The sequence below is a fragment of the Pygocentrus nattereri genome, chromosome 25, assembly GCF_015220715.1.
Source record: "Pygocentrus nattereri isolate fPygNat1 chromosome 25, fPygNat1.pri, whole genome shotgun sequence".
Lineage (NCBI taxonomy): Eukaryota > Metazoa > Chordata > Actinopteri > Characiformes > Serrasalmidae > Pygocentrus > Pygocentrus nattereri.
In genome coordinates, this window is record NC_051235.1 from 10,113,108 (window position 1) to 10,138,576 (window position 25,469).

Below are 25,469 nucleotides of genomic sequence, written 5' to 3' on the forward strand. Positions count from 1 at the left end.
ATTACAGAATGATGTCGGTTTTTAATGCAGTGCCACCTGAGGGATCGAAGGTCACGGGCATTCAGTGTTGGTTTTCTGCCTTGCTGGTTACTTGCAGAGATTTCTCCAGTCTCTGAATCTTTTGATTATATCATGGACTGTAGATGTTGCAAGTCATTGTATTCTGTTTTTATTTATATTTTACACAACGTCCCAACTTCATTGGAATTGGGGTTGTATATATAAATAATTATAGTAACAGTAGTAAATTAAATTCACGTAATGAAATGTATTGCACATGATAAACAGATGTTTATATATATATATATATATATATATATATATATATGTTTGTGTGTGTATGTATGTATAAAAAAAAAAAAAAACATCTGTTTATCACATGACATGCAATAAAATCCACTATGTTAATTTCATTCACTACCGTTAATTAAAATTGCAGATTTTTGTCCCTTGCACATTGCATTTCATGGAATGAATCAGAGAAAAACTATTTAACCATGCAAAGAACTATTTATGCATTCATCTAGTTCTTTGAATATGTATTGTTGAGTACATAGCCATTGGCTTAACTAAGGCACCCTTGAATCGATGAATTCCAGGGCCCACTTCATATAATGATGTAAAATATTTTAGTATGTAAAGCACATTAGAACACCTGTAAGACAACTAAAGCTGGTGATCAGAGAAATCATTCCATGGTGAAAAAAAACCCCTTCAGAACATCAGGTCAAGGAAATTCTGGAGGAGGCTGCCATTTCATTGTCAAAGTCTACAATCAAGAAATGCCTTCATGAATAGAAATAAAGAGGATTTAACTCAAGATGTAAACCACTGGTGACACTCAAGAACTGAAAGACAAGATTCGACTAACTAAAAACCTACAAAGTTCTTGAACAAGATTCTTTGGACAGATTAAACCAAGATTAACTTATACCAGAATGATGGGAAAAGAAGAGTATGGACAAGGAAAATAAGGGCTCATAATTCAAAGCATACCACATCATCTGCCAAACATAGTGGAAACAGTGTTGTGGCATGGGCATGCATGTCTGCCAGTGGAACTGGGTCACTGGTATTTATTAACAATGTGATTACTGAAAGTTGTAGCAGGATGAATTCTGAAGTGTATAGTGCTGCTCTACTTTCTGTTCAAATACTGCATAACTGTTAGGATGCTGCTTAACGGCACAAATGGATAATGACCCAAAACACACCACAAAAGCTACCCAAGATATTCTTAAAGCAATGAAATTGAAAGCCCGTTTTAGAGTCAGTGACCTCAACTCAACTGAGCTTGCTTTGACTTACTGAAGTCAAAATGAAGGCTGACTCACAAACAAGTAGCAACAGAAGGCACTGACTGCTGACTGCAAAAGATTTCCATCCCAGCTTTAAAAATAATCCGTTTTTACAATTTCTGTTTGTTCAGTTACTTTCAAACCTGTGAAAATGAAGGGACTGTACAAAATGCTATATTTTTGTTAACCCTTTAATAAAGTCTACACTTCAATCACATCTTGTCTGCTATATTTTCAAATCCACTGTTTGTGTACAGAGGCAAAATTTCAAACATTGTGTCACTGCCCAAATACTTATGGACCTGACTGTAGATAAGGCCGATGTAACTTTCTAAGTTTGCATTTTAAGTGTGAGTCTATCTGTTGGGTGAGAGCTCTCTACGTAAGTAATTATGGCAATAAATATGACGAGACTGGTATGTAAAGGTATAATCCACAAACACATAATGGTGAGTAGCAAAAATACAATTTAATTTTACATTTCTTCTTATACTAACTGCAAATGGGCAAAAATGTACTTGCACCCAACAAAAATAGCAACATGCTGGTGCTATACCATTAGAGTTCACTTGTGCGCACGAGAAAATTGCGTTCATTGTATAAAAACAAGTTGTGAGTACAGCTTGTGGCAGCTCAGATCTTTGACACACACAACAGTAAATACAGTAAAAACTCTCTCACACGCCCACCCATGCACCTATCACACAGCGAAGCATCTAGTTATAAATTAAATTACATCCCTCACCATCATGCATATTGTCCTTTCATTTCAGATTGCCATTTGAACACACACACACATATATACACAATCACGTGTCAAGGAATTATAAGCAAGGCTTCAGTTGCTTTCTGGAAAGCAGCTTCATGAGATCAGTAGAATGGAGACGCAGGCTTTGATGGCTCTGCAGAGCGTAAGCTACAGCGAGAGGATCTCTCAAGGGGGGCTGTGATTGACATGTCTCCAGAGGGCAGCCACACTGCAAACACACCGTTTGATCTCCAGTATGGCACAATGCCATAACCTCCAGCTGAAGACACTAGCTCCAAATATGCTGCTGTAGTGTGGAGCTGCAGGGCAAGGTTTATTTCATTAGAGTAAGATCAGACCTGCAATGCTAGTGGTTAGTATGCTGATAAAGCTGGAGGGTTATGAAAAAGTGGTCATGCAATTCTGCCTGAAATTCTTTAAGTTGCCTAGTGCAAGACAGAGGGCGAATGATAAATGCTGCTCAGTGTGCAAGGTAAGGCACGTACACACACTCACATCTCCCTGCCTTTTCCTGAATATAGCCAATCTGTCAACCTGTCAGTCAACATATAAATGCACTCCACTCTCTCTCAATCAACTCGGCTACTGGCATTCCTGTACCACCTCCTCCTTCTCCTCTTTCTTTTTTCCTCCTTCTACCTCTACTGTGGGATCGATCAGAATTTTGACTCCAGTGTAAATAACAGCTTTGGTTCCTCAGTATTGATACCAAATAAATGCCATAGGCAACAAATTAATAGCCTCAGATGGTTGACAGAAAGAATAGAAAAATATTTATAACAGCACATAACCTTACAATCACTAAAAATGACATCTTTCCCTTGGCATTATCTGTGGGGTCGATTGAGGTGGAAATAAATGATTTTGGCCTCTCAGATGTAAAGCTAAATTATAAGTAATGAAAAAAAGCTCACAAAAACAAAGTTCTAACTTCTAACAGATGCAATATCACCTTTGGAAGGCAAACCCAAAAAATGTTTGTTTACCTGTGCTCCAGCTATATGTTTACTAAGGAGGTCCCCTTCAGTTTTGTTAACATTTAGCTAATTAGGTGAAAATTAAGTCACCAGGTAGTATAACATGACTACCAATTACACCAGAATATGAACTAAAATTGAATGTTCATGCATTAATAGTTGGTTTTGACTTTGTAAAGTGTTGCTACAATAATGTCAACTAGCTATGCTACCATCATCAGCATAATATTGTATTGTACAGCATGCATGTATTCTAGCAGTCATTACTGTTCAACCCCCTCAGAAATGAATAGTTTCTCCATCACTTATTCCAATTGTACAACCCTGTTTTTTATGAGTGCAATACAAAGAGAGTGGTCATCAGACACCAAAATGATGGTGTCGCACCCCTTCAAAAATTTTGCTACTGAGGTAGTTTTAGTACCAGAATATCATACAGCCCTGTCTTCTCTCTCTCCTCTCCTCTGTCCCTTCACCAGTCCCTAATTGGTTGGACTTTCCCCAAGGCCAGTGTGGGGTGTTGCCGCTCCACTGCTCTAAGCCTTGCTGGGCTAACAGAGATATGTTTCTTAAATGTCACTCCATTGACCAACTCATTTTCTCTCTCTTCTCGCTGCCCGCCTGACCCTGTTTTGGTGTTAACCTTTCCATTAGCTTTCATTTGCTGTGCGTGGGGAACAATAGGCACTCTAGGTGGGGCTGCATGTGTATGCCCAGCGTGCATGTGTGCAAACATCATAGCATAAAGACTTTGACAAATTATCCGGAAAACTGATATATTTTTGCTTTTTTAATTACTTCAAAAAGACCAATCTTTTCGCTACAAGTCAGAAAGGGTAACACAATTAATCAATCCAAATTGTGAACGTGTGTGCATTTGAGTGAGTAAGAAGAGGGACTCCTTTGAGCGTGAAGTACTTCAAAAGCACCAAAGGACAATTTCACGCTCATAATGTAACGTCATACAGAACAAAGACTTTTCTTTATAAATTCTCCCCTACCTCATTACTCACTGTACCCAAGCATAATGGAACAATAATCATTTCCTCTACTGTAGGCATGGAAGATTTTATCAAGAATGAGTGTCTTAGCTAATGAAAACAGCCAAGACATCATGTGAGAGAAAACTCGCTCTAGAAAATAAAATGAATAAAACAAATGAACTGATCTAGATGGCAAAACGTTCACCAACAAACATCAGCAATGGCCACGATGCTCACATCCATCAGAGATATCAGTTTGAAGATCATGTAGTGTTGTAATCTTGATGCTGCAATCCATTAGAGCCATACATGCTGTTAAGCTGTGTCATGTGGTGGTCTGACTTTTTTGCAACCTGGAAAAGTATTGTCCATCCATGACTGAGTTAGAGGTGGAGAGGAAGGGCTATTTGATGATATGACTAGGGCCAGACCGATATATAACTGATAACACTGGCTAATACTGAGATCCAGCAGATGAATGTGTATCTGAAGTGATGCCAATAAAGCAGCAATATTTTGTGTCTTGTTTATAATGTAGCAAACAGACATCCCAGATATAAAAAAATTGCCCATTTATGAGAATTTAATGATTTCATGCTTGTTTACCAGTCTTTATTAAGACTGCTAAGCTGCCATCTGCTCAATTTATTACAGACTGAACTGGTAAATCTAAACATAAAACACCATCTTGGTTAAAACAACAAAAAAGCATTATGATCACATGTTATAACCACGCTATAACAACCTGTAATGAGATTTCCACCCAAAAAATAATCTTACTACTTTTACTTTCAAGTGACTTTCCTGATGCTGTTTAAAAAAATGAGAAAGTAACTACTAGAACTGTCCAAAAACAAAATAAGATGACTCGAAATATTTATGAATAAATGTAAATCTTACATTATTCCTGAATGAAAATCAAGTTTGACAGTTGAGGTGAGGTTGGGGCTCTCATTTCCTGAAATGGGGATCTTTATCTATGAGTTCCATTTCCACAGATTACTCTGGGAGTTCAGTGCCTGCACTGTGCTGCTCATGTTTAAAATCAGGTATAGGTGGTAAATTCTTCATGTCAGCCATGCCCTACTTGTAAAGAATCATGTGATCTGCTATGCAATTTTGCAACACATGACCAAAAACAAACAAACTAAAAAATAAAACACTTTAAAGTACCAAAATATTGCATACTGTACAAATCTGTTCTAGACCAGAGTATTCCAGGATGTGCGTTCTTCTACATTTGCTCAGTCTTGAGGGTCTCCAGTGGGTAGATCTCGTGTTTGAGCCTGTCAGCTCTGTGTGTCTTCAGTCTTATCATGCTATGATAAAGATTGCATGCCTGCCTTAAATTATTAATAGCCAGAATAAAACATTGATAACGATCAGAAAAGGAGCAGCCATCTCTGGCTAACCTCGCTCTCAGTTGGAGCATCTCATTGTAACCCTGTCCTCAGCTCAAGGCACTAAAGGAGATATTTGCACTGACTGCAACAAAACGTTTGTCTTAGCTCATTCTGTACTTGCCACATTAAGCTACATAGTTGAGACTGTGGCCACAAGACTGGGCTGAGGCCACGCTACAAAAAGAATTAACATAAGATCATGAAGTCTATGCCTATGCAAACATGCACAGACTGAACAAGCATTCATTAATTCAGAATTACAAATATATATACACACACACACACACACACACACACACACACACACACACATATACACAGCTATTTTTATAGGTCTAAAGCAAATTGTTAACAAACACCCAGTGGGTCTCATACTTTCAGTAATGTCCACAATGTGGCTCGTCCACCAAATAGAAACCACTAGGCCACTCATACCCTCTGTAGCAACCACTTGACCACTGGTAAACAACTTCAAGCCGCCTACATGGAGATAGATTATGAAATGCCAACTACATTTGAGGAGGTTTGCCCCACTATATTATATATTCTAAGTATTCAAGCACATTATACAATAACAAAGCAAAAGAACCCATTGAACAGAAAAGTTGCCTCACTTGATTTCGCTCTCTCGGAACCGACTCTCATCCAGATCCTCGATGAACTTCTCACCCTTCATCCAGTAGATGAGCGGACTCACGTCGCCACTGTAGCCGAAGAACGCTCGGCACGTCAGGTTCACTGGACTGCCTGCAGATGCAAAACAACAGAGTGTCACCCTCTTTATCAGCTAGAGAACGCCATCAATAATAAAGGCTAAGACGAAGTGTCTTCATTTTTAGCCATTTAAAAAAAATCAAATACAGTGAAAATACACTACAGTGTTCAGGTGCTGTGGTTTCAATGAGGAGGCTAGTGAGGTTTTTTAAATTACTTTAATTACTATATTTTGATATATGAACAAATTTGCTTTGCACTATAGATGCGTGACTGGAATGGGCTTATCTATGTTGCAATTTTATGAGGTAAGCAATTAAAGCTAGGTAAGTGTATTTGCACTTGAAAGACACAGCCATGCCTGTATCAAAATGACATAGCATGATGATGCATGAGTCATTGTTTTAAATAACAAGATGCCTCTTACTTTTGATGCAGTCATTTTATAATGCACAGATATAAACCTATACAATTTTTTTATTGTGGATAAATTGTTTCTTTTGAAATTCTGGATGTATATAGGCACGTAAACCTGAGACATGGGAAATCTACTCTAATTCAGGACAATTAACATCAATATTCCTGGCATGCTCTGATTTTTCACTTTCTGTCTAAGGCATACTTGACTAAAAAGTCATGTGCTCAGACTGTGGGTGGTGGGTGGTAGTGTAGACATACTGATTTATGTCACATTTTGTACAAGAACAAAACAGATACCACCCCACACGAAAAACCTTGCCAGACATTAAAAAGGCGTTATGCTGTTATAATCAGATCAGCGTTTGAGGGATTAGAGTTTAGTTCCTTGTAGAAAACGAAAGAAAAAAATAAAGGCAAAACAATAAAAAAAGAAAATATTTAAGTGTCTGGAGTGTAACTCACTCAAACATGTGCCCAATACTTAAGGCACAAAAATGCAATAGCAAAGATGTACTGTATTTGCTCCACAATCTCAGTCAGAATGTCCTTGTCCTTGTAAGCTCATTGTAGGCCACAACCTGACTCTGCTCTATTTTTTAGTCTTAGATTGCATAGGGGTACTGACATTTTAAGCAATGTTTACTATGTGAACAATGACCTTTTTAAAGTTTAAAAACAATGTTAGGCCACTTTGGGAACTATTCTATAACTTTGCATATACTTTCCCTCTACACCTCAACCTGTGTGAGTTTTAACGGGATATCTCTGAAGAGGCCAGCAAATGGCGAGGGAAGCGATTTGGCTCACTGCAATGAAAATTAAGTATTAACTTAAACACAGCTACTGCGGGTTTTGAAAACATAATAGGAATAAAATGTAAAGATAAAAACTACACTCTGAGTCTTGTATGCGTAGTTAACAATCGCGTTTAGCTGTTCAACTTCCAACGAAGTATGAAGAAATTAGAGTGACAGTGGCCTAACGGATAAGGCACTGGCCTCCTAAGCCAGGGATTGTGAGTTTGAGTCCCAGCTGGGGACCATTGGACCCACTGAACAGCAAATACTTTATACTAGCTAATGCCCTGAAAATGTTCTAGTGTGCCTTTATGTTCTCAATTAAGCCACATAGTGTGAGCTTCAATGATTAAAAAAAATCTTGACCAGCACATCCACATTTAGCAAGCACATCCTTGCAAGGGGAACACATAATGACAAAAGAGAAAATCTGAAAAAGAGTAAACGGTGTGTTTATGTAGTGTCCACTTCCAAACAACTGACAGAACCATTCGATGGGTAATAACACCACATTCAGGCGAATAATGCTGCAAAGCTGCTGATTGTGACTGGGCCAATTTCCTCCCAAATCATTCTTTGCAATACCTTCCTCAATTACTCAATATTTTGCTTGGAGACATCACATCTACTTAAGCTGCTCTCAAGTATTGACTTGAACTGACATGTAAACATTTTTGCAGGCTACTTATCAACATCGTCAGGCACGTATCCTTTTCAAAATCATTTTGCAAGGCTGTTTCTGTGCTTAATATTTAATATGTAAAGTCATCCAGTCACACAATAGCAAAACATTCAGAAAGAAAAGAGAACTTCAGAGGATCTTTAAGTACATCTAGGCTGCTGCTGGCTGTTCCATCATAGAGAAGCCTTCAAGATACAGCTGACAGTGATTCATATGAAATCTTTAGTTTCCGGGGCAAAAGACAGTAGAGTGTGCTCTCTAAAGCTGAATCATGTCTGCTTATGTTAAGGTTAATGCACTGATGCTCACCATGGAGAACAGCACTGTGGGTCCCCTTTGACCCAACGTACCACATGAGAGGCTCACATGCCTCAGACAGCCTGTTGTGTGTGTATGTGCATCTGTCTCAAGTATGCGCTACTCGTGGTGCATATGTGATTTAAATAAAGCAATACTGCAGTAGCACTGCAGGACTTGGCACAGATGGAAGCTACACTGAAAGACATACATACGCCCAGATGCAGGCACATGCTATTCAAGTTGTTACACACAAAACAATAGACTCTCTCACTCCATTCCAAGCGTTAAATGCAGCACAGCTTGAAATTTCTCAGTATTACAAGCTCTCTCAAACCTTTCACACATGTGCTGATTTCAGATCAGTTACGCATTATTTCACCGCCGATGTGGAGCTCAGGACTGGGATCTATTTCTTTTCTTACTGTTGGATTGGATTTAGCTACATATCTGCAGATGTTTTTTTTCCAGGTCTCCACCCAGCTGTCGAATTAAATTCAAGCAAATAATTGAAATGTTGAAAGATAATTATGCATATTAGTCTGAGTTTCCATTAGCTCTGAACAAGACAATAACAAGACAATGTCACAGTCATAAAAACACTTCAGAGCAAGTTTACAGAATAATATTTAACGCTGAACAGCTTCTTGTTGCTGTTCTGTTTAATTTTATGGCTCTGTTTTTCCATCATTAGAGTGCAGAGACAAAATGCACTGGCAGCAATTTCAGAGGCAGGCACCTTATGTCTGTTTACCACCTATCACTGTTATGTTTTTTTTTTTTTTACACACACACACACACACACACACACACACACACACACACACACACACACACACACACACACACACACACACAGAGGGTACAGTGCCCTCAACAAATATTGACCCCCCTGGTAAACATGAGCTAAACAGGCAGTTAAAAGCACTCCTTGATGTGTAACCTTTTGATCAGTTATTCCACATATTAACAAAATCTAGCCTTTATTCCAAATATAATAATTTAGAGAAAAACCTAAATATTATCATGACATTTTTTTTTTTCTAAAACCTATCTGTGCCACATTTGTTGGCAGCCCTAGGAACTGTATGAGTGAAATCACAATAAGTGCACAGCTAAAGCATATTCACATTCACATTTTGTGCTTTAAAGACCTCTTAAGAACACTTAATGATCAGCCATGACTTCCTGTTTCACTGGGGTGTAAATATGAAGTTTACTTGCACAAAACAGGAAATGGCTAAAAGAAAAGAACTAAACTGTTGAAATGCCCATTTCCACTATCAGAGCAATATCTACCTAGTTTAAAGCAATTTGAGATGTTAGGAATCTGCTGAGAAGAGGGCATGTCTATATTCAATTGCCATTGACATTATTTAGGTCTTGGCGTCAGAATATCTATCAAACTACAGCCAGACACCACTTACATAACAACAAGTTGTTTGGGAGCATTGCTGGAAGCTTCTGCTGTCAAGGATCAACAAAATGCCTACAGTTCACAAGATGTTACCAAAACTACCAGTGGGACTATGTTCTATGGGTAGATGAGACCAAAGAAAGCTTTTGGCAACAAACAGACAGACACAAAGACAGCCATGCAGAAAAAGTATCAAATCCCCACTGTGAAGATCCACTTTAGTGGATATGTGATGAAGTGTAGCTGTTGTTCTTCCAAAGGCCCTGGAAAATTTGTCGAGATACATGGTCGTATCATGGACTCCATTGAGTGCCTGCAGCTATTAAGTCAAAACCTGATTGCCTCAGGCAGGAAATGTAAACTGGGCCATGGCTGGATCTTCCAGCAGGACAATGATCCAAAGTACAGCTCAAAATCAACACAATGTGGTTCACTGAGCACAGAATCAAAGTACCACCACAGCCTTCCTCTCCTCCTGACTTAAAACCCATAGAAAACCTGTGGGATAAGCTGAAGAAGAGAGTCTACAAGCACACACCTCAGAATCTGGAGAAACTGTATGAAGGAATAATCTTAGCTTCCTTGACATGAGTTCTCCAGTTTCTGCAAGCTTTATAGGAGAAGATTCAAGCTGCATCTTCACAAAGGGCAACTGCACAAAGTATTAAATGAAGGATAAGCAAAGGAGAATGTTTTTACCAGCCACATTACTCATGTTTACCAGGGTTGCCAATATTTGTGGAGGGCACTGTATATAGGCCTGCTGTACTGAGATCAGATTTCTGTTCTGTTGTACAGCATAAGTAGAGCTAGGCAGAATAGGCTCCTGCACTGGGCTCAGTTTTCTATTATTCTGTTTTGCTGTGGGAGCAGAGCTTGGCAGAAAGGGTTACTGTACTGGGCTCAGTTTTCTATTATTCTGTTTTGCTGTAGGAGCAGAGCTAGGCAGAAAGACCTACTGCACTGGGATCACTCCTCTATTGACGCAGTTGACTAGATGTGCCAGGATTTGATGGCATAGCATCACCTCAAGTGTATTATTGCAATTGTACACAGTTTCATTATTGACCGTTGTAATTAGCTTTTGAGAAACTACACCAAAATTAATTAAAAAGGAAGAAGTTTATTTACACTATGTTTAAAAAAGTTCCATGAAAAGAATGTTGTTGCTAGGATACAGGTGAGTAAAGTGGAGCCATAATTTAAGAGATTTAAAAATATGGTAATGAGTATCAGGAAAATATTGGTACTCATACAGTGTCTCTTAGCCCATCATATTGCAAAGTCAACGCTAACTGTGGTATAATATTTGTCTCATTGTAGGAGCAGTGTCGCAGCCACTGGGCCTCTGCACTGGGATCAGTTATTATAATGCTTTCACATAGAGGAGGAGGTGCAGGTATAATAGGTCTTTTGTCAGTACACTGACCAAAGCCGTAGGGAGATTCTAAAGGAATATGCCTAATGAAAACACACTCAATGCACAGAGAGAGAGAAAGAGAGAGAGAGAGATGTAGAGATAGACTGAAAAGGAGAGGATAAGAATGATTGTGAATTGAGCGGCAGAGCTGTAATCTGACACGCCCGGGGGAACACCCGCTTCCCTCCGCACGGCTCTTCATCACTCGCTTTTTTACATATCTCTAGTGGGTATTAGGATCAAGCATGTATCTCTCATTCACTCCCTTCCTCTCTCCTTCACTCACACTCTCTCTGGAGATGGCTTTCTGACAGCGGATGCATGTTATAACGTGTGGCAGTTAAGCCATGCAGTTGGTATTTAACTGGTGAGCTGCACATTTGAATGCAATAATAAACACACAGACACTCAATGCACGAGTATGTACTATTACAAAAGGGAATATGGCAACAGCCCTGTAACAGCCCTGTTTACTTCCAAGTAAAACGTACTAGCACTAACAACAGTGCCAACAGTTTCAAAAAAGGCTCTGAAAAACAATGAGCATAATGTTTAATATGTTTAATATGTTTAATAATGTTTTTTTGTTTTTTGTTCAACATAAAATATACAAAAGACAGTATGATGAAAAATCCAACAACTGGTGAAAAGTAATAAAAAGATAGTTATTTGGAAAGAGTTCATATGGCTACAAGACACCTACATAAACTTACATTTATAGCATTTTGGCTGACGCTCTTATCCAGAGCGCCTTATGATTTGATCATTTTTACATAGGTAGGCCAAGGTGTGGTGTTAGGAGTCTATTGGTGTAGTGTAGTAGTGTTTGCCCAGGTGGGGATTGAACCCCAGTCTACAGTGTAGAAGGCAGAGGTGTTAACCACTACACTATCACAACTCAGCATTACAACCGACATTGACCTACATCACATTTATAAACAATAATTTCAATTCGTCATGAAGGCAGCATTTTCCACTCTTTGTCAGGTAACTTTTTTCTGACTTTAGGTTGACTTATAACCTTTACTGGGGAAAAGCATACACTTTCCTGCTCAATGCATGTCACATTGACACAAATGATGATGGAACGACATAGCTTGCTAAGTCAGACTGTTTGAATAAAAGTCAGCTTTTTTAATGCCCTACTGATAAAATGAGTCTCATTATACCATATTTAAGATTTAAGCTATATCACATCATCAGTATTATATCACTCTAACAAACCATGTCAGTTCACCCAAAAAAGGTCAAAACACAACCTAATGTCAATTATATATATATAATATATATAATATATATGCACTACTATTTCTTTATACATGCTACTGTTTACAGGCTCACTACAATTTGTACAAATCTGTCTTTTTACAATGCAAGCACTTGCTCAGTGCTTTAGAACAATCAGAACAAAGCATTTTGTGGTGTAAATTATTGTCAGACTGCCTACCTATGAACCACTATGACCACAGCATATCTCCTGGAACGCAGGCAAAATTCCATTCCAATACTTTCAAACAGCTTTCATGTTCACATACAGGCAGATGCCTCCAAGGACACATATGACGCATGCGCAGGCCTATCATGACTATCACACTCAACGCAACTGATCATAACCATTCAGCTGTGAACTCCCTCATTTCTTGAAACAAGCCTTGTTTTCTTCAACCTCTGTATTCTGTCTTCTGAGACAATATGAGGACAATTCTCTTCGACTGAACCCCTGCCACATAATTCCACCTGAGCTATCAAAGTAATAAATGCTCATGGTTAACCTTTGTGCCTCACTCAACAGGGAGCACTTTGTGTTAAATGACCCCAAAAACAAGCGTGACCATAGGTGTCTCTTGAAAAGCCTCATATTCAAAGAACCTCCTTCATACAAGCGTAGCTCTTCTCCAGGCCACCGGAGGTCACTGCAGTCTCATGAAGGAATAAAGGCAGACTTGCACACTGATGAGAGAGAGGGAAAGAGAGAATGAGAAAAACGCAGACATATCCAAAAGGGCGGACCTCCTTTTTTTTCTCAACCACTAAGCCATTATTGAGTTACACAGTGAATCATCAACAGCTCTAATTGCTGTGTCTCACCTCGGAAATGTAGCTTCTGGTTTATTCACACCCACACACAGAAGCTGAAGACTGTTCAAAGATTAGCCCTAATGAAAAATTAGTCAGCAAAAAAAGAACAACAGGGCTCATGCTGCTTCTAGGTACCCTCCTTAATTGTTAACCAAAGCCTTGTTTCCTTTCCCTCTCCACGGTCCTCAAAAGCCTTCTGTGCTGCATAGTTTTGTGTTTTCTGCTGAGCCACATGATTCATGGATCAAAAGCACTGCCGGAAGAATGGGATGATCTGGAGCACTGTGTCATCACCACACCCAATGCCAAGCATCAGCTAGATAGGTATAAAGCCCTCCAACACTGTGCTGTGAAGCAGTGGAACTGTGTTCTGTGGAGTAAGTTTGAGTGCAATCTGTGATGCAAAACTAATCATTCAACACCAGTACCTGACGTCACTAATGCTCTTGTGGCTGAATCCTCACGGCAATGTTCCAGCATCTACGGTACAGCCTTCCCAGAAGAGCAAGGTTGTTACAGCAGCAAAAAGAGGGGGAGGTTTTGGGGGGGTTTGGGTCGCAACTCCCTATTAATACTCTTTGATGTATAGGGCTAATGTAACATCTAACAGCTAATGGAATGTGCCTCAAACTATTTTGAGTTGTTTCTGCACTATGTAAGATTTGGTTGCAATTGACCCTGTAAAACCTGAATTAATACTTTAAAAATTAGAGGCATTGAGTCATGATTCTCAGGAGGTTTTCAGACTATGTCTTAGGTTTTCACATATGAAAAGTCACAATCACTTTCTCAGAAGACACGTCATTTACCAAGTGTTGTTCACTTTGAATTCACTCGCAACCATCAGAATCATTAAGATAATTTTGCGGAAGGAGTGCAAAGCACAACTCATGTTACAACATTTTGCATATTGCATGCAATTACACATTTTCACCAGAGAATTCTGCAAGTCCTCAGATTCCTGAAGATTACATAAAAATGCTGGAAATCAGCCCTTCAGAACCGGAAATGAGGACCCATGCTGTAATAAAGGTCAAAGGTACAGCTAAAATTAAGATTCAATTCAAGTTGTTGCTAGTAAATACTATTTTCAGATATTACACATAAGTTATGTTATTTGAGGCAAGGGCATGCTTTATAGTAAACTACACCAAGCTATAAGCTTTTATTATACACTGCTCAAAAAAATAAAGGGAACACTTAAACAACACAATATAACTCCAAGTAAATCAAACTCCTGTGAAATCAAACTGTCCGCATAAGAAGCAACACTGATTGACAATCAATTTCACATGCTGTAGTGGAAATGGAATAGACACCAGGTGGAAATCATTGGCAATTAGCAAGACATACTCAATAAAGGAGTGGTTCTGCAGGTGGAAACCACAGACCACTTCTCAGTACCTTTCTGCTTTCTGGCTGATGTTTTGGTCACTTTTGAATGTTGGTGGTGCTTTCATACTCGTGGTAGCATGAGACGGACTCTACAACCCACACAAGTGGCTCAGGTAGTGCAGCTCATCCAGGATGGCACATCAATGCGAGCTGTGGCAAGAAGGTTTGTTGTGTCTGTCAGCGTAGTGTCCAGAGGCTGGAGGCGCTACCAGGAGACAGGACAGTACACCAGGAGACGTGGAAGAGGCCGTAGGAGGGCAACAACCCAGCAGCAGTACCGCTACCTCCACCTTTGTGCAGTAGGAACAGGAGGAGCACTGCCAGAGCATACTGAGCACATGTGACGCACATGTGACAGACATGACAGAGTCTGGAGACGCCATGGAGAGCGACCTGCTGCCTGCAACATCCTTCAGCATGACCGGTTTGGCAGTGGGTCAGTAATGGTGTGGGGTGGCATTTCTTTGGAGGGCCACACAGCCCTCCATGTGCTCGCCAGAGGTAGCCTGACTGCCATTAGGTACCGAGATGAGATCCTCAAACCCCTTGTGAGACCATATGCTGGTGCCGTTGGCCCTGGGTTCCTCCTAATGCAGGACAATGCTAGACCTCATGTGGCTGGAGTGTGTCAGCAGTTCCAGCAAGATGAAGGCATTGAAGCTATGGACTGGCCGCCCGTTCCCCAGACCTGAATCCGATTGAGCACATCTGGGACATCATGTCTCGCTCCATCCACCAACGCCACGTTGCACCACAGACTGCCCAGGAGTTGGTGGATGCTTTAGTCCAGGTCTGGGAGGAGACCCCTCAGGAGACCATCTGCCACTTCATCAGGAGCATGCCCAGGCGTTGTAGGGAGGTCATACAGGCACGTGGAGGCCACACACAATACTGAGCCTCATTTTCTTGTTTTAAGGACACTACATCAAATTTGGATCAGCCTGTAGTGTGTTTTTCCACTTTAATTTTGTGTGTGACTCCAAATCCAGGCCTCCATTCGTTAATAAACTTGATTTCCATTGATGATTTTTGTGTCATTTTGTTGTCAGCACATTCAACTTTGTACAGAACAAAGTATTCAATGAGAATATTTCATTCATTCAGATCTAGGATGTGTTATTTGAGTGTTCCCTTTATTTTTTTGAGCAGTGTATGTTAACCACAATCACAACCCTCCACAAACTTACTGAAAGATGGTTCTTCAAGGGATCTTTAGTACAAGGAATGTTTCTATTTAAAACTTTTCATGCATAAATAGTGCTTTATATGGTAAAATTATAATTCAGATTGATAGAGAATGTGTTGTATATGGCTCTACATAGAATCTTCTTGAAAAGGCTTCTATATTGCACCAAAAAGGGTTCTTATGTTGCTACAAACTCTTCTGGGCACTATAAGGAATGATTTTCAAAAAAAAATCTATGTAGAACTAAATAGAACCATTTCACCATACAAAGAAACATGTAAGCATGAAATGGTTCTATATAGAACTCTCAGCTCTATACAGAACCATTCCTTTTACTAAAGAACCCTTGAAGAACCATCTTTAAAAATGCAGTGCAAAACTGAAGAAACAATCTTCAGACACCAAATATTTCTCAACTGGGATAAAGGGAAAACTTATGGGATAAAGAGTCACTTGTGTAAATTTGATATCTGACTGAACCATCAGTTGAAGTCAGCTGTATTTGAGCAGAGAAAAAACAGAATTCTGCAGTGTAGGCAAGAGGGAGTTCACAGGCCTGAACTGAGCCACTGTTCTTGCAGAATCTGTGCTGACCTCAGTGAGTCAAGGAGTTTGAGTGACTCTCAATACCATCCCTGATGCCTCTACGGGCGAAACGAGGGACATTAACAACCGGACGCCCGCGATTCATTTAAATCCACACCCCTGGCCCGGGCGACCATGGCCTAACGCGATTGTCTGCTCTCTCTCTCTGCATCCTCTTATCTCTCTTGCCTTCCTTGAGCTTTTCCTCCACAGTGAGGAAAAGAGAGAGACTGAGAGAGAGAAAGAGAGAGAGAGAGAGAGAGAGAGAGAAAGGGAGAGAGAGCGAGAGAAAGAGAAGCTGCAGTGCTGGCAACACATACCCTCTTGGAAACAGCTCGTAGTCGATGTGGTATTGGACAGCCAAGAAGACACACACGGCCAGATATGAAAGCCACCAGGAGCATTACAAAGACAGGGATTACACTCAAATGAGCAGTCTCCTTTCACAGCCCGACTTAATGAACATACGTGAAGACGCTCAATTACTGCCGAGAAAATCAAGAAAAGACACGCGTGTGTGTGTGTGTGAGAGAGAGGATCAATTCAAATCCTAGTGGCTTTTATTTCTCAGACAGAAAAAGAGGAAGGAGGAGACCTATGTCTGCATCAGTTCAGTGTGGCATCACAAAAAACAAAAAAAAAGGTCCTCACAAGCACTCATTTTGTATGAGTAACCATTTTCAGAACCATTGCTGTTACGAAAAACTGCCATATTTCACTGTTTAACACTGCTATTCTGAGGGTGTGTCTGTAAGCATCCTCATGCTGTCCTAGCGTGAGGCTGAGTTGATTTCTGCATACCAGATTGCAATACTATATATATATATATATGAAATATATATATGAAAAATTCCAATCTGGATTCAGTCCACATCACAGCACTGAGACAGCTCTAGTTAAGATAACTAATGATCTTCTTGCCTCTGATCAAGGCTATGTATCCTTGTTAGTGCTACTTGACCTCAGCGCAGCTTTCGACACAATAGACAACAATATTCTCCTAGAAAGGTTAGAAAACATGGTTGGAATCACAGGGTCAGCCCTATCATGGTTCAAATCTTACATAACAGAATGTTATCAGTTCGTCAGTGTAAACAATTCATCTTGGAATCCCGCAGGGCTATATTTTAGGACCATTATTATTTACTCTATACACGTTACCATTAGGCACAGTTATAAGTAACCATGGTATTAACTTACATTGTTACGCTGACGATACGCATCTGTACATATCAGCCAAGCCTGATGACAAATACAGATTAAATAAAATGAAGGACTGTGTAAAAGATGCGAAATGCTGGATGTTACGGAACTTCCTCGTACTAAACAGTCACAAAACAGAGGTTCTCCTTTTGTTAGATCCATTTGTTAGGGTCCATTGTTAGATCACATTTTTCAGATCTATTTCTCAGGAATCTCATTACTAAAGCAGAAAAGTAGATTAAATAGTAAAAGCACACTTTTTTGTGTCCACTTTAAAGAGTTAATAACATTGTGTTTCCTTTAAACACAGTCAACAGGAGAAAATCAGCGTCTATTGTTTGTTGTTTGTTCTGTAGCAATGGTCTGAACGGTGCATCAGTTCCACACCCAGGAAACCACAAATTTAGAGCAGCACTGCATGGACACCTGAAATTTAGTTAAATAAAACACATCACCCCACTTTTCCTACACTGATGAGAGCTAGCTCCAATTACATAGTAATGACACTGACAATGACCAAAACAAAAGCTGTCATTTTGTGTTAATTCTAGAATTCAGTTTTAGTTCAGATGTCTGCAAATGCAGGTGGGTACGTCTGTATGTGTGGTTGTTTGGTTTTCCACAAAGTTGGATCTTGCTGTTTTTTCGTTAATTGGGTCTCCATGGCATATTAATTGTGTTTTTGTCTTCTAATTTCTCAGCGCCCTCTCAGCCACAGCCATACATGGAGTTCTCAATTAACAAGGCCCATTCAGGATGCCACTTTTGCTGCTATTCACGTGCGGCCAGGCGACAGGCTTTGCTGCCTTTCTGCTTGTTGCTATACTGTAGAGTGTTGGTGCTCTCACAATGCTATGACCTTGCTATTGTCTGTTCATGTTGTGTGTATATGTGTGTGTGTGTGTGTGTGTGTGTGTGTGTGTGTGTGTGTGTGTGTGTGTGTGTGTGTGTGTGTTTGTGTGTGTGTGTGTGCGTGCGTTTAAATTCCTCTTCAAGACATATCATTTTACTGCTCCCCTGCACTTAGGATACCTTTTGCTGAGAGTAGGGATACACAATATATTGATAATTGCTCTCAATCACTGATAAAAGGAAACTTTAATTATCAGTCTGATACTCAAATTACAGCCACTAATAACTAGCAAATAACTCATAACCTGGTCGTCCATTTTTGCTCACGTATGAATTGCTGCATATGTATTCAGCAGTAGTTTCAGTACAGTTCAGTTCTTTTCATAGATCATTTGTTTGCAAATTAATAACTCATTAAAAAGGAGAGCATAGCACAAAGGTTCCCAACCCTCGTCCTGGAGTACCCCATTATTCTGTACATTTTTGTTTTTTTCAAATAGTGTAGTGAGTAGAGCTTGTTAATTAGCCGATTGGTTGTGTTAGAAGCAGAGAAAACATTCAAATATCCAGCACCATTCACTTGCATAGTGGAAAACATCACCACACCAAAACCAGAAGATTTGAGGTTTAATGGCCACCTTAGGCAGGAATGACACAAAAATGTAATACTTCTAAAATGTCTCCTTAAAAAAAGTATATCAAATCAAAATCAAATCAAATTTATTTGTATAGCATTTTTTATGACGGATGTCACAAAGCAGCTTCACAGAATTCCAGAAAAGACAAAGTTTTGACAAGAATGTAATGTTGCCCTGGTTTTTCAGCCACTGAAAACTAAAAATGGTCAAAAAAGTGTCACTTTCAGGTTTAGGCTGAAAGAGAAAACTAGCCAAACAGCATTAAATAGGCCAAACAGAAGTCTAACACTTAATTGGATTGGCTGTTTGCATCCATTGCTCTCTTGCACTGGTTGCACAGTTGCGTTCAAACAGTTTGAGCAGCAGCAGATCAACAGGGAAACACACAAGCCCATTACACTACAGCTTGGACTTGCGTTCTGTATGGTCTTTAGCTTGTATGCTTAATTTTAAAAAGCTATTTTTCTTTAATAGAAATCCTGTACATAACACTGAGTAACTCAAGATCTTTAAGTAATAAACTTTGAAAGTTGTAACCGCAAACACATGCACTTGCTACCAAATATGCAGCTGTTATGTCTGATTTAGCTGTCAGGGCATGTGAATTTAATGATTCTCCTTCATATTTTTACCTTGTCCAACACACACTCCCTATCTTTTCAAACTGCTGCTAACACACTTGCGAATTCTGTTACATCAGCTAACAGATGCCTGCATATGCTAGTATCTTGGTGAGTGATGGGGTAAGGAAGAGGATCATCCAACAGTGTCCAGCATTTTTTGTAGGAGGTCAAAAGCACAGCAATCTAACAAACTCCATGAATGGACCGGTGTGTGTGTACACTCAAGATCAATGCCACTCCATGTACAGAGCCACAGGAAAGGAAAGTCAGGTAGAAATGCAGGAGAATGGGTCTGCTGCTGAAATAAAATTCCTCTGCCAGTGCCAGGTTGACATTTTAAAAGATCAACAGGCTCCTGTCCTTCGCTCCTGTTTCAACAAAGAAAGGTACTCAAGCCCGCCCCATGGAGCACATTCACTAGTGCAGTTTCACCGGCCATGTACCTAACGCACAGAAATTACACAGACTCGAGGCTCGCTGGCATTACCTCACTGGAGTGACCTTGCATAAATGGGCTGAGAAATTAAAATCAGAACATGTAGAATAATGTTCGTAATTCAAAACCGTAGGCCAGAATGATTAAAATTCACATGGAAGAACCTGGTCACTCTGTAGGGAGCTCTTCTAGGATCACAAAGTACTTAACGATAGCCACTGGGTATATTTAGGTGTCACATAGGGGTAGAGCAATAAGTAGTATTGCATCCTGGGAGTTCTGCTTATAAACAGACGCTGTAACATTATTTTCTGTAATCTCTTGTGCACAAAGCCATCTTCCATCTCTCCGCCTCTCTGAACACTGCAGAGAATAGTGCTGCTCTCCTACCCCCGTCCTGACACTGCAGATGATCAGCGAAGGAAATGAACTAAAATAATGGGGTTTCTATAATCCCCCCATTTCTCTCTCTCTCTCTTGCTCTCTTTCTCTCTCCCAGGTTAATAGGGACTGCTGCTCTGGATGCTGGGAAGTCATAGCAACCAGCAGAGGGGAGAGCGAGTGCTGGCCACTCCGGCAGCCGTTCCTGCTGAGAGAGCTGTTAGAGAAGCTTACTGGAGAGCAGGAGGGGCAGACAGAGAGAGAGAGAGAGAGAGAGAGAGAGAGAGAGAGAGAGAGAGAGAGAGAGAGAGAGAGAGAGAGAGGGAGAGAGAGAGAGAGAAAGAGCACACGAAAGGCAGCACTCACGCTGAATGTTCCCAAAGGCAACACAAATGTAACCTCAAAATCATCTTAGCTGTCAGAGAATTGAAACGATACTCTCCATTTCGTGCTCTGATAATGTTAGCACTACATTACCTTTGGATAACTGGACATTGCTTGCTCAAGTTTACTTATATGTGATTGTCAGTACAAGGTCCTGTGGATCCAGAATCTCAAATCCCTCCACTGACTATTGACTGTCAATAGAGCATGAAATATTTTGTACAAACCTTAGAACATTTGCATATGTTTTTATATAATTTCTCAAATATTTAATATTTAGACCCAACAACACACTTCTCTGGAAGTCCATTTCTGACCAGTGTTTCAAAGACTAGATCATGAGATATTCGATCCTGATTATACTCTTCAGGCTCGGTCAGATTCAATCAGAAATATCTCAAGCTCTAGTGCATATAACACTGAAATGGCTTCGTACTTTTATTACCTTAAACAGTTTTAAATTTGGCACATGTGGCACTTCAAAAGGTCAGCATGAATGGGATGTCATTGGAATTAACCGATTCACAAGGTTACTTTTGGGTAGCTCATACTTAGAAGGAGATTTATTCAGACCCCAGATGGTTGTGGCAGGTGTCAGGTCATTTTTGGACAGAATTTTGTCAGACTACCATCAATTTGGGACAAAATTTTGACCAGCTATTTTTCCTAGGGTATAATTGGGTATGGAAAGAATTTGCCAGATTATGGTTGGGTTTGGACAGAATTTTGCCAGACTAAAGTCAGGTTTAGACAGAACTTTTTTCTGACAGACTAGTCCGGTTCAGACAGAATTCCGCCATGCTCGAGTTAGCTCAAATTTGAAACTTTGTCCTGTTGGATCAGATTCAGGTAGCAGAATCTCAAACTATATTCAGGTTCAAACTACAAATTCAGGCTCGACAGGTCTTGTAGGGGTCTCACTGCCAGACATTGCTAGTCCATGGGAATCAACAATAAAGAAAATCTCAAATCCCTCTTTTACTCTCTCCAATTTCTCTCTTTTTCACTCTTGTTTCCTGTCTCCTCTGACACTTTCAGCTATTGTGCTAGAGATCAGAGCAGCACACATTCGGGACACGGCACCTAGGACAGACCAGAACGTCCAAAAGCCAGAGCAGAGTAAACACGCAGAGAAAGGGCACTTCTTCACGCCTGAAAACACTTGCAGAAGCAGAAAAAAGGAGACACATCTCCTCTCTCCAGACTCGGCAGAGAAAAGTGGGCCAACGGAGCCAGACGGACTGTCTGGTGTGTCTCCAACTACCCCCTCTCTCTTTCTCCCTGCTCCCCATGCTTACATGCAAATGTCTTTCACATCTTGTGTCTTTCTCTGTTGCTCTGTCATTTCATTGCCTCATTCTGGTCTTATCACTCCCCTCTCCTTCCACTACCTTTTATTTCGGACTTATTCTCTTTTTCATAATTTCTCATCCTTGAGTCTCATCAGGTATCCCAAGAGGCCTCTGTGTATAAACATGTGATGCTGCATTGTGGGTGCACTGAGCATGTGTTGAACGGTCCAGGTAGGTGCCACAGTATCAGCCCTCAGTTTTTTTTTTGCTTTTTTTTCCTGGAGATAATCCAAGAGTTGGATAGAGGGGTCTGAACACATAGGAATGGATGTACCATTGCTGGGCTGATAATGATCATTAACATTACCATTAACACAACATTAAGAAGTCAATGGCATGTCTGCCTGGACAGGAAATCAAACCTTCAGTGTTGTGTTTATCTGTGGATCTGTGGTGTTGTCCACTGTGCTATACATTTGAGTGAGTAGTAAAAACACAAGCTCAAAAATAGGATGCTAAATTATCCGTAGTAATTTCAATAACAATGTCATTTCTCACTAACAAACACGTAGTATACCAGGGCTTGATATATTGCGCACTATAATGAAGTAAATGTAGCCTAGCAAAAAACAACTTGAGTACAACTAAACAAGTATCTATTCAGGAAGCAGAACATGCTAGTACATCCAGCATCTATCAGCTTAGGAACTGAAGATTCTTAAGCACTATTCTTCTCTTTTTGGTGCTCTCTGGGTCTGAATATAAAACCGTAAAGATTTAAATGTGAAAGCTTTAAAGGATATGGTGAAGCACTCCAGGTGCTGACAGAACAGAATGAAATGAAACCCCAAATTTAGCAATTAGGAACTGTGTGAGTATGGAACTCAGTAAAAAGTAAATAATTTTCCTCGCAAATATATTTGACTAAGTAAAAACATTATCCATTAAAAATACTCAAAACTGTTCTTAGTAGCTGCAATTACGTAAATGAAATTAGTTACTAACCACCGCTGCACACCTTTCCAGACCACTGACAACTTTAAAGAATCACACAAGCAAGAACTGCACATTGTAAACAACCCTTGATAAGGACACCCCTGCCAATACGCTCAAATAAACACCAGCTGCAAGGAAAAAGCATAGATAACAATTAACTCGGTCACTCCACCCATGTGGTTTGTACAGAGTAACAAAAATGTATGATTTATTTATAAGACATAGCTATGAAAACCGCAAAGCTATGCTGAACAGTGTGGGTTAACTGCTATATGGGGCATGCTACAAATATAGTAATAAATCATTCCCTGCATTGCACAAATCAGGGATGCCCAATGCTGCTACTGGATATCTATCAGCCTGTAGAGTTTATTCTCAGCTTCAATCTAGTACCCCATCTCTAGTTAATTGTGGTCCTCCAGAGTATCTGAATATTGCGACAGGTGTGTTAGATTAGAATCAGACTTCAACTTTGCAGCATTACCAATTAACACAGCAGGCTACAGCACATTGTAACTGACGTAACCGTACATGTTGATGCTTTTCAGTCCCTTCATTTATTATACCAAACATACAAAATAACTAGTATGAGCACATAGAGAGAAAGGTTAGCACTGCACTGTACACCCCCTTCTCATAATACTTATGTAAGGCCCAGCTGATTTATTGGTGCCCACTGATAAAATATCAATATTTAGTGACTTTTCCTATATTGTAACCAACAGGCACCAATTATATGCAGAAAACTGTTCACTTCTGAGGAATTGATGTGTTCATGCTGGCATGCTATTTTTTATAGACTGCTACTTTGACAGTCACCACCTGCTCACTGCTATAACAGTCAAAAAAGTTCTGTGAAGAGACCTGAAGACAAGAAAAAATAAACTCTAACAAACAGAAACTAGTAAAACTGCTAAGAAGTGGGAAACTCTACCACCTACAAACTATGAGTTCAGTCCTAGTATAGACACTTGCCCATTCAACATTTTTTTCTGAAATCAAGGGTATAGATGGGAGTTTGCCCCACTATGCTGCAGTACCAGCCACTGGGCTTTTGGGAAAGGTTTAGACTAGACTTTGGAACATTGATGTGAGGATTTGATTGCACTGAGAGCATTAGTAATATTAGGTACTAATATTGAATGACTAGTTGTGAGTCATACATGTCACTCCCAGTTCCCAAAGGAACTGGGTGTTCAATCACTCCAGAGACTGTAGTTACACTACTACACAACCCATTGCTGGACAGCTTTATACCGCTCTAGCTGACCCCTGACATTGGGCATGATGACCTTAGGTGCATGTGCATCTGCTCCGGAGCACCCCATTCTACTTGCAGTATTCTTTTTGATATATGAGCTGTGTGCACACAGTTGAATGCCTGGGTCAACAACAGAAGTGGGCAAAATGGCAAAAAATGTAATTTCACAATACTTTAAAAAGTTTTATGATACTTGATGTGCCACGATATTTAGAACAACAAATTAATGGCAAGCTTAAGAAATACTAACAAGGACTTTAAATCCAATCATTTGTATTCAAAATTTTACTTATTGCTCTGGATGAAATAAAATTAAAAAGGACTAATTATGTGCTCTTTTTAATTGAAATAAGCATTTGAAAATGTGTGTTTCAAGTGCTGGCAATATCTACAACATGTTCAGAAAAACAGATTGATTTAATTTATCACAATAACGATAAATGCTGTCATTGTCTTTTGTCAGGAAGGGGTCCACAATTGTATCCGCTGAATACACTAATTAGAATAGCTGTCTGGATGCATCTGGACATATTGTGTATGTATGCCCCTTAGCGTCTGACATTTGTATAACAATTTCATTCCACTAACACATATCGAGTTTAGAGCCTATTCAACTTTATGGGTAGTGCTTTATGCCTGGGCCATGCTGTGCCCAAGCTTGAGAATTCAGATAACCTTGTGCTTCCTAAAAAATAGCTTGTCTTAAAACCATGGGCACTTAGGCTCCTCTCAATCCATTTAATTAAAACTATACAATAAATTACAAGCAATGCTATCAGGGCAAAGTAAACAACAAGGAAGTTAAATTATGACCTTGTGCGGGAGAGAATGTTTTTGGGGCGGGAGGTGAATGAGGGTAGGGGTGGGAACGTGGCGCTTGCATAAATTGCCAGCCAGGAAGTGCTGACATGTCAATCACTGGCCGTGTTTCTTTTTTTTTCTTCTTTTTTACAGAATGCACTGCGTCACCGGTGCATGTGA

The 25,469-nt window shown here is 39.9% G+C and overlaps 1 protein-coding gene across 4 annotated transcripts in view; it reads right to left on the reverse strand.

The window, feature by feature from the left end:
- The window catches only part of il1rapl1b (interleukin 1 receptor accessory protein-like 1b), a 432,112-nt gene that overhangs the window by 50,397 nt on the left and 356,246 nt on the right, over window positions 1-25,469 (reverse strand). For all 4 annotated transcript variants that reach the window (XM_017722075.2, XM_017722074.2, XM_017722078.2 and 1 more), the window contains exon 7: window positions 6,045-6,177. In XM_017722075.2, coding sequence (XP_017577564.1) covers window positions 6,045-6,177 — 133 coding nt within the window. The remainder of the gene's footprint in view (window positions 1-6,044; window positions 6,178-25,469) is intronic.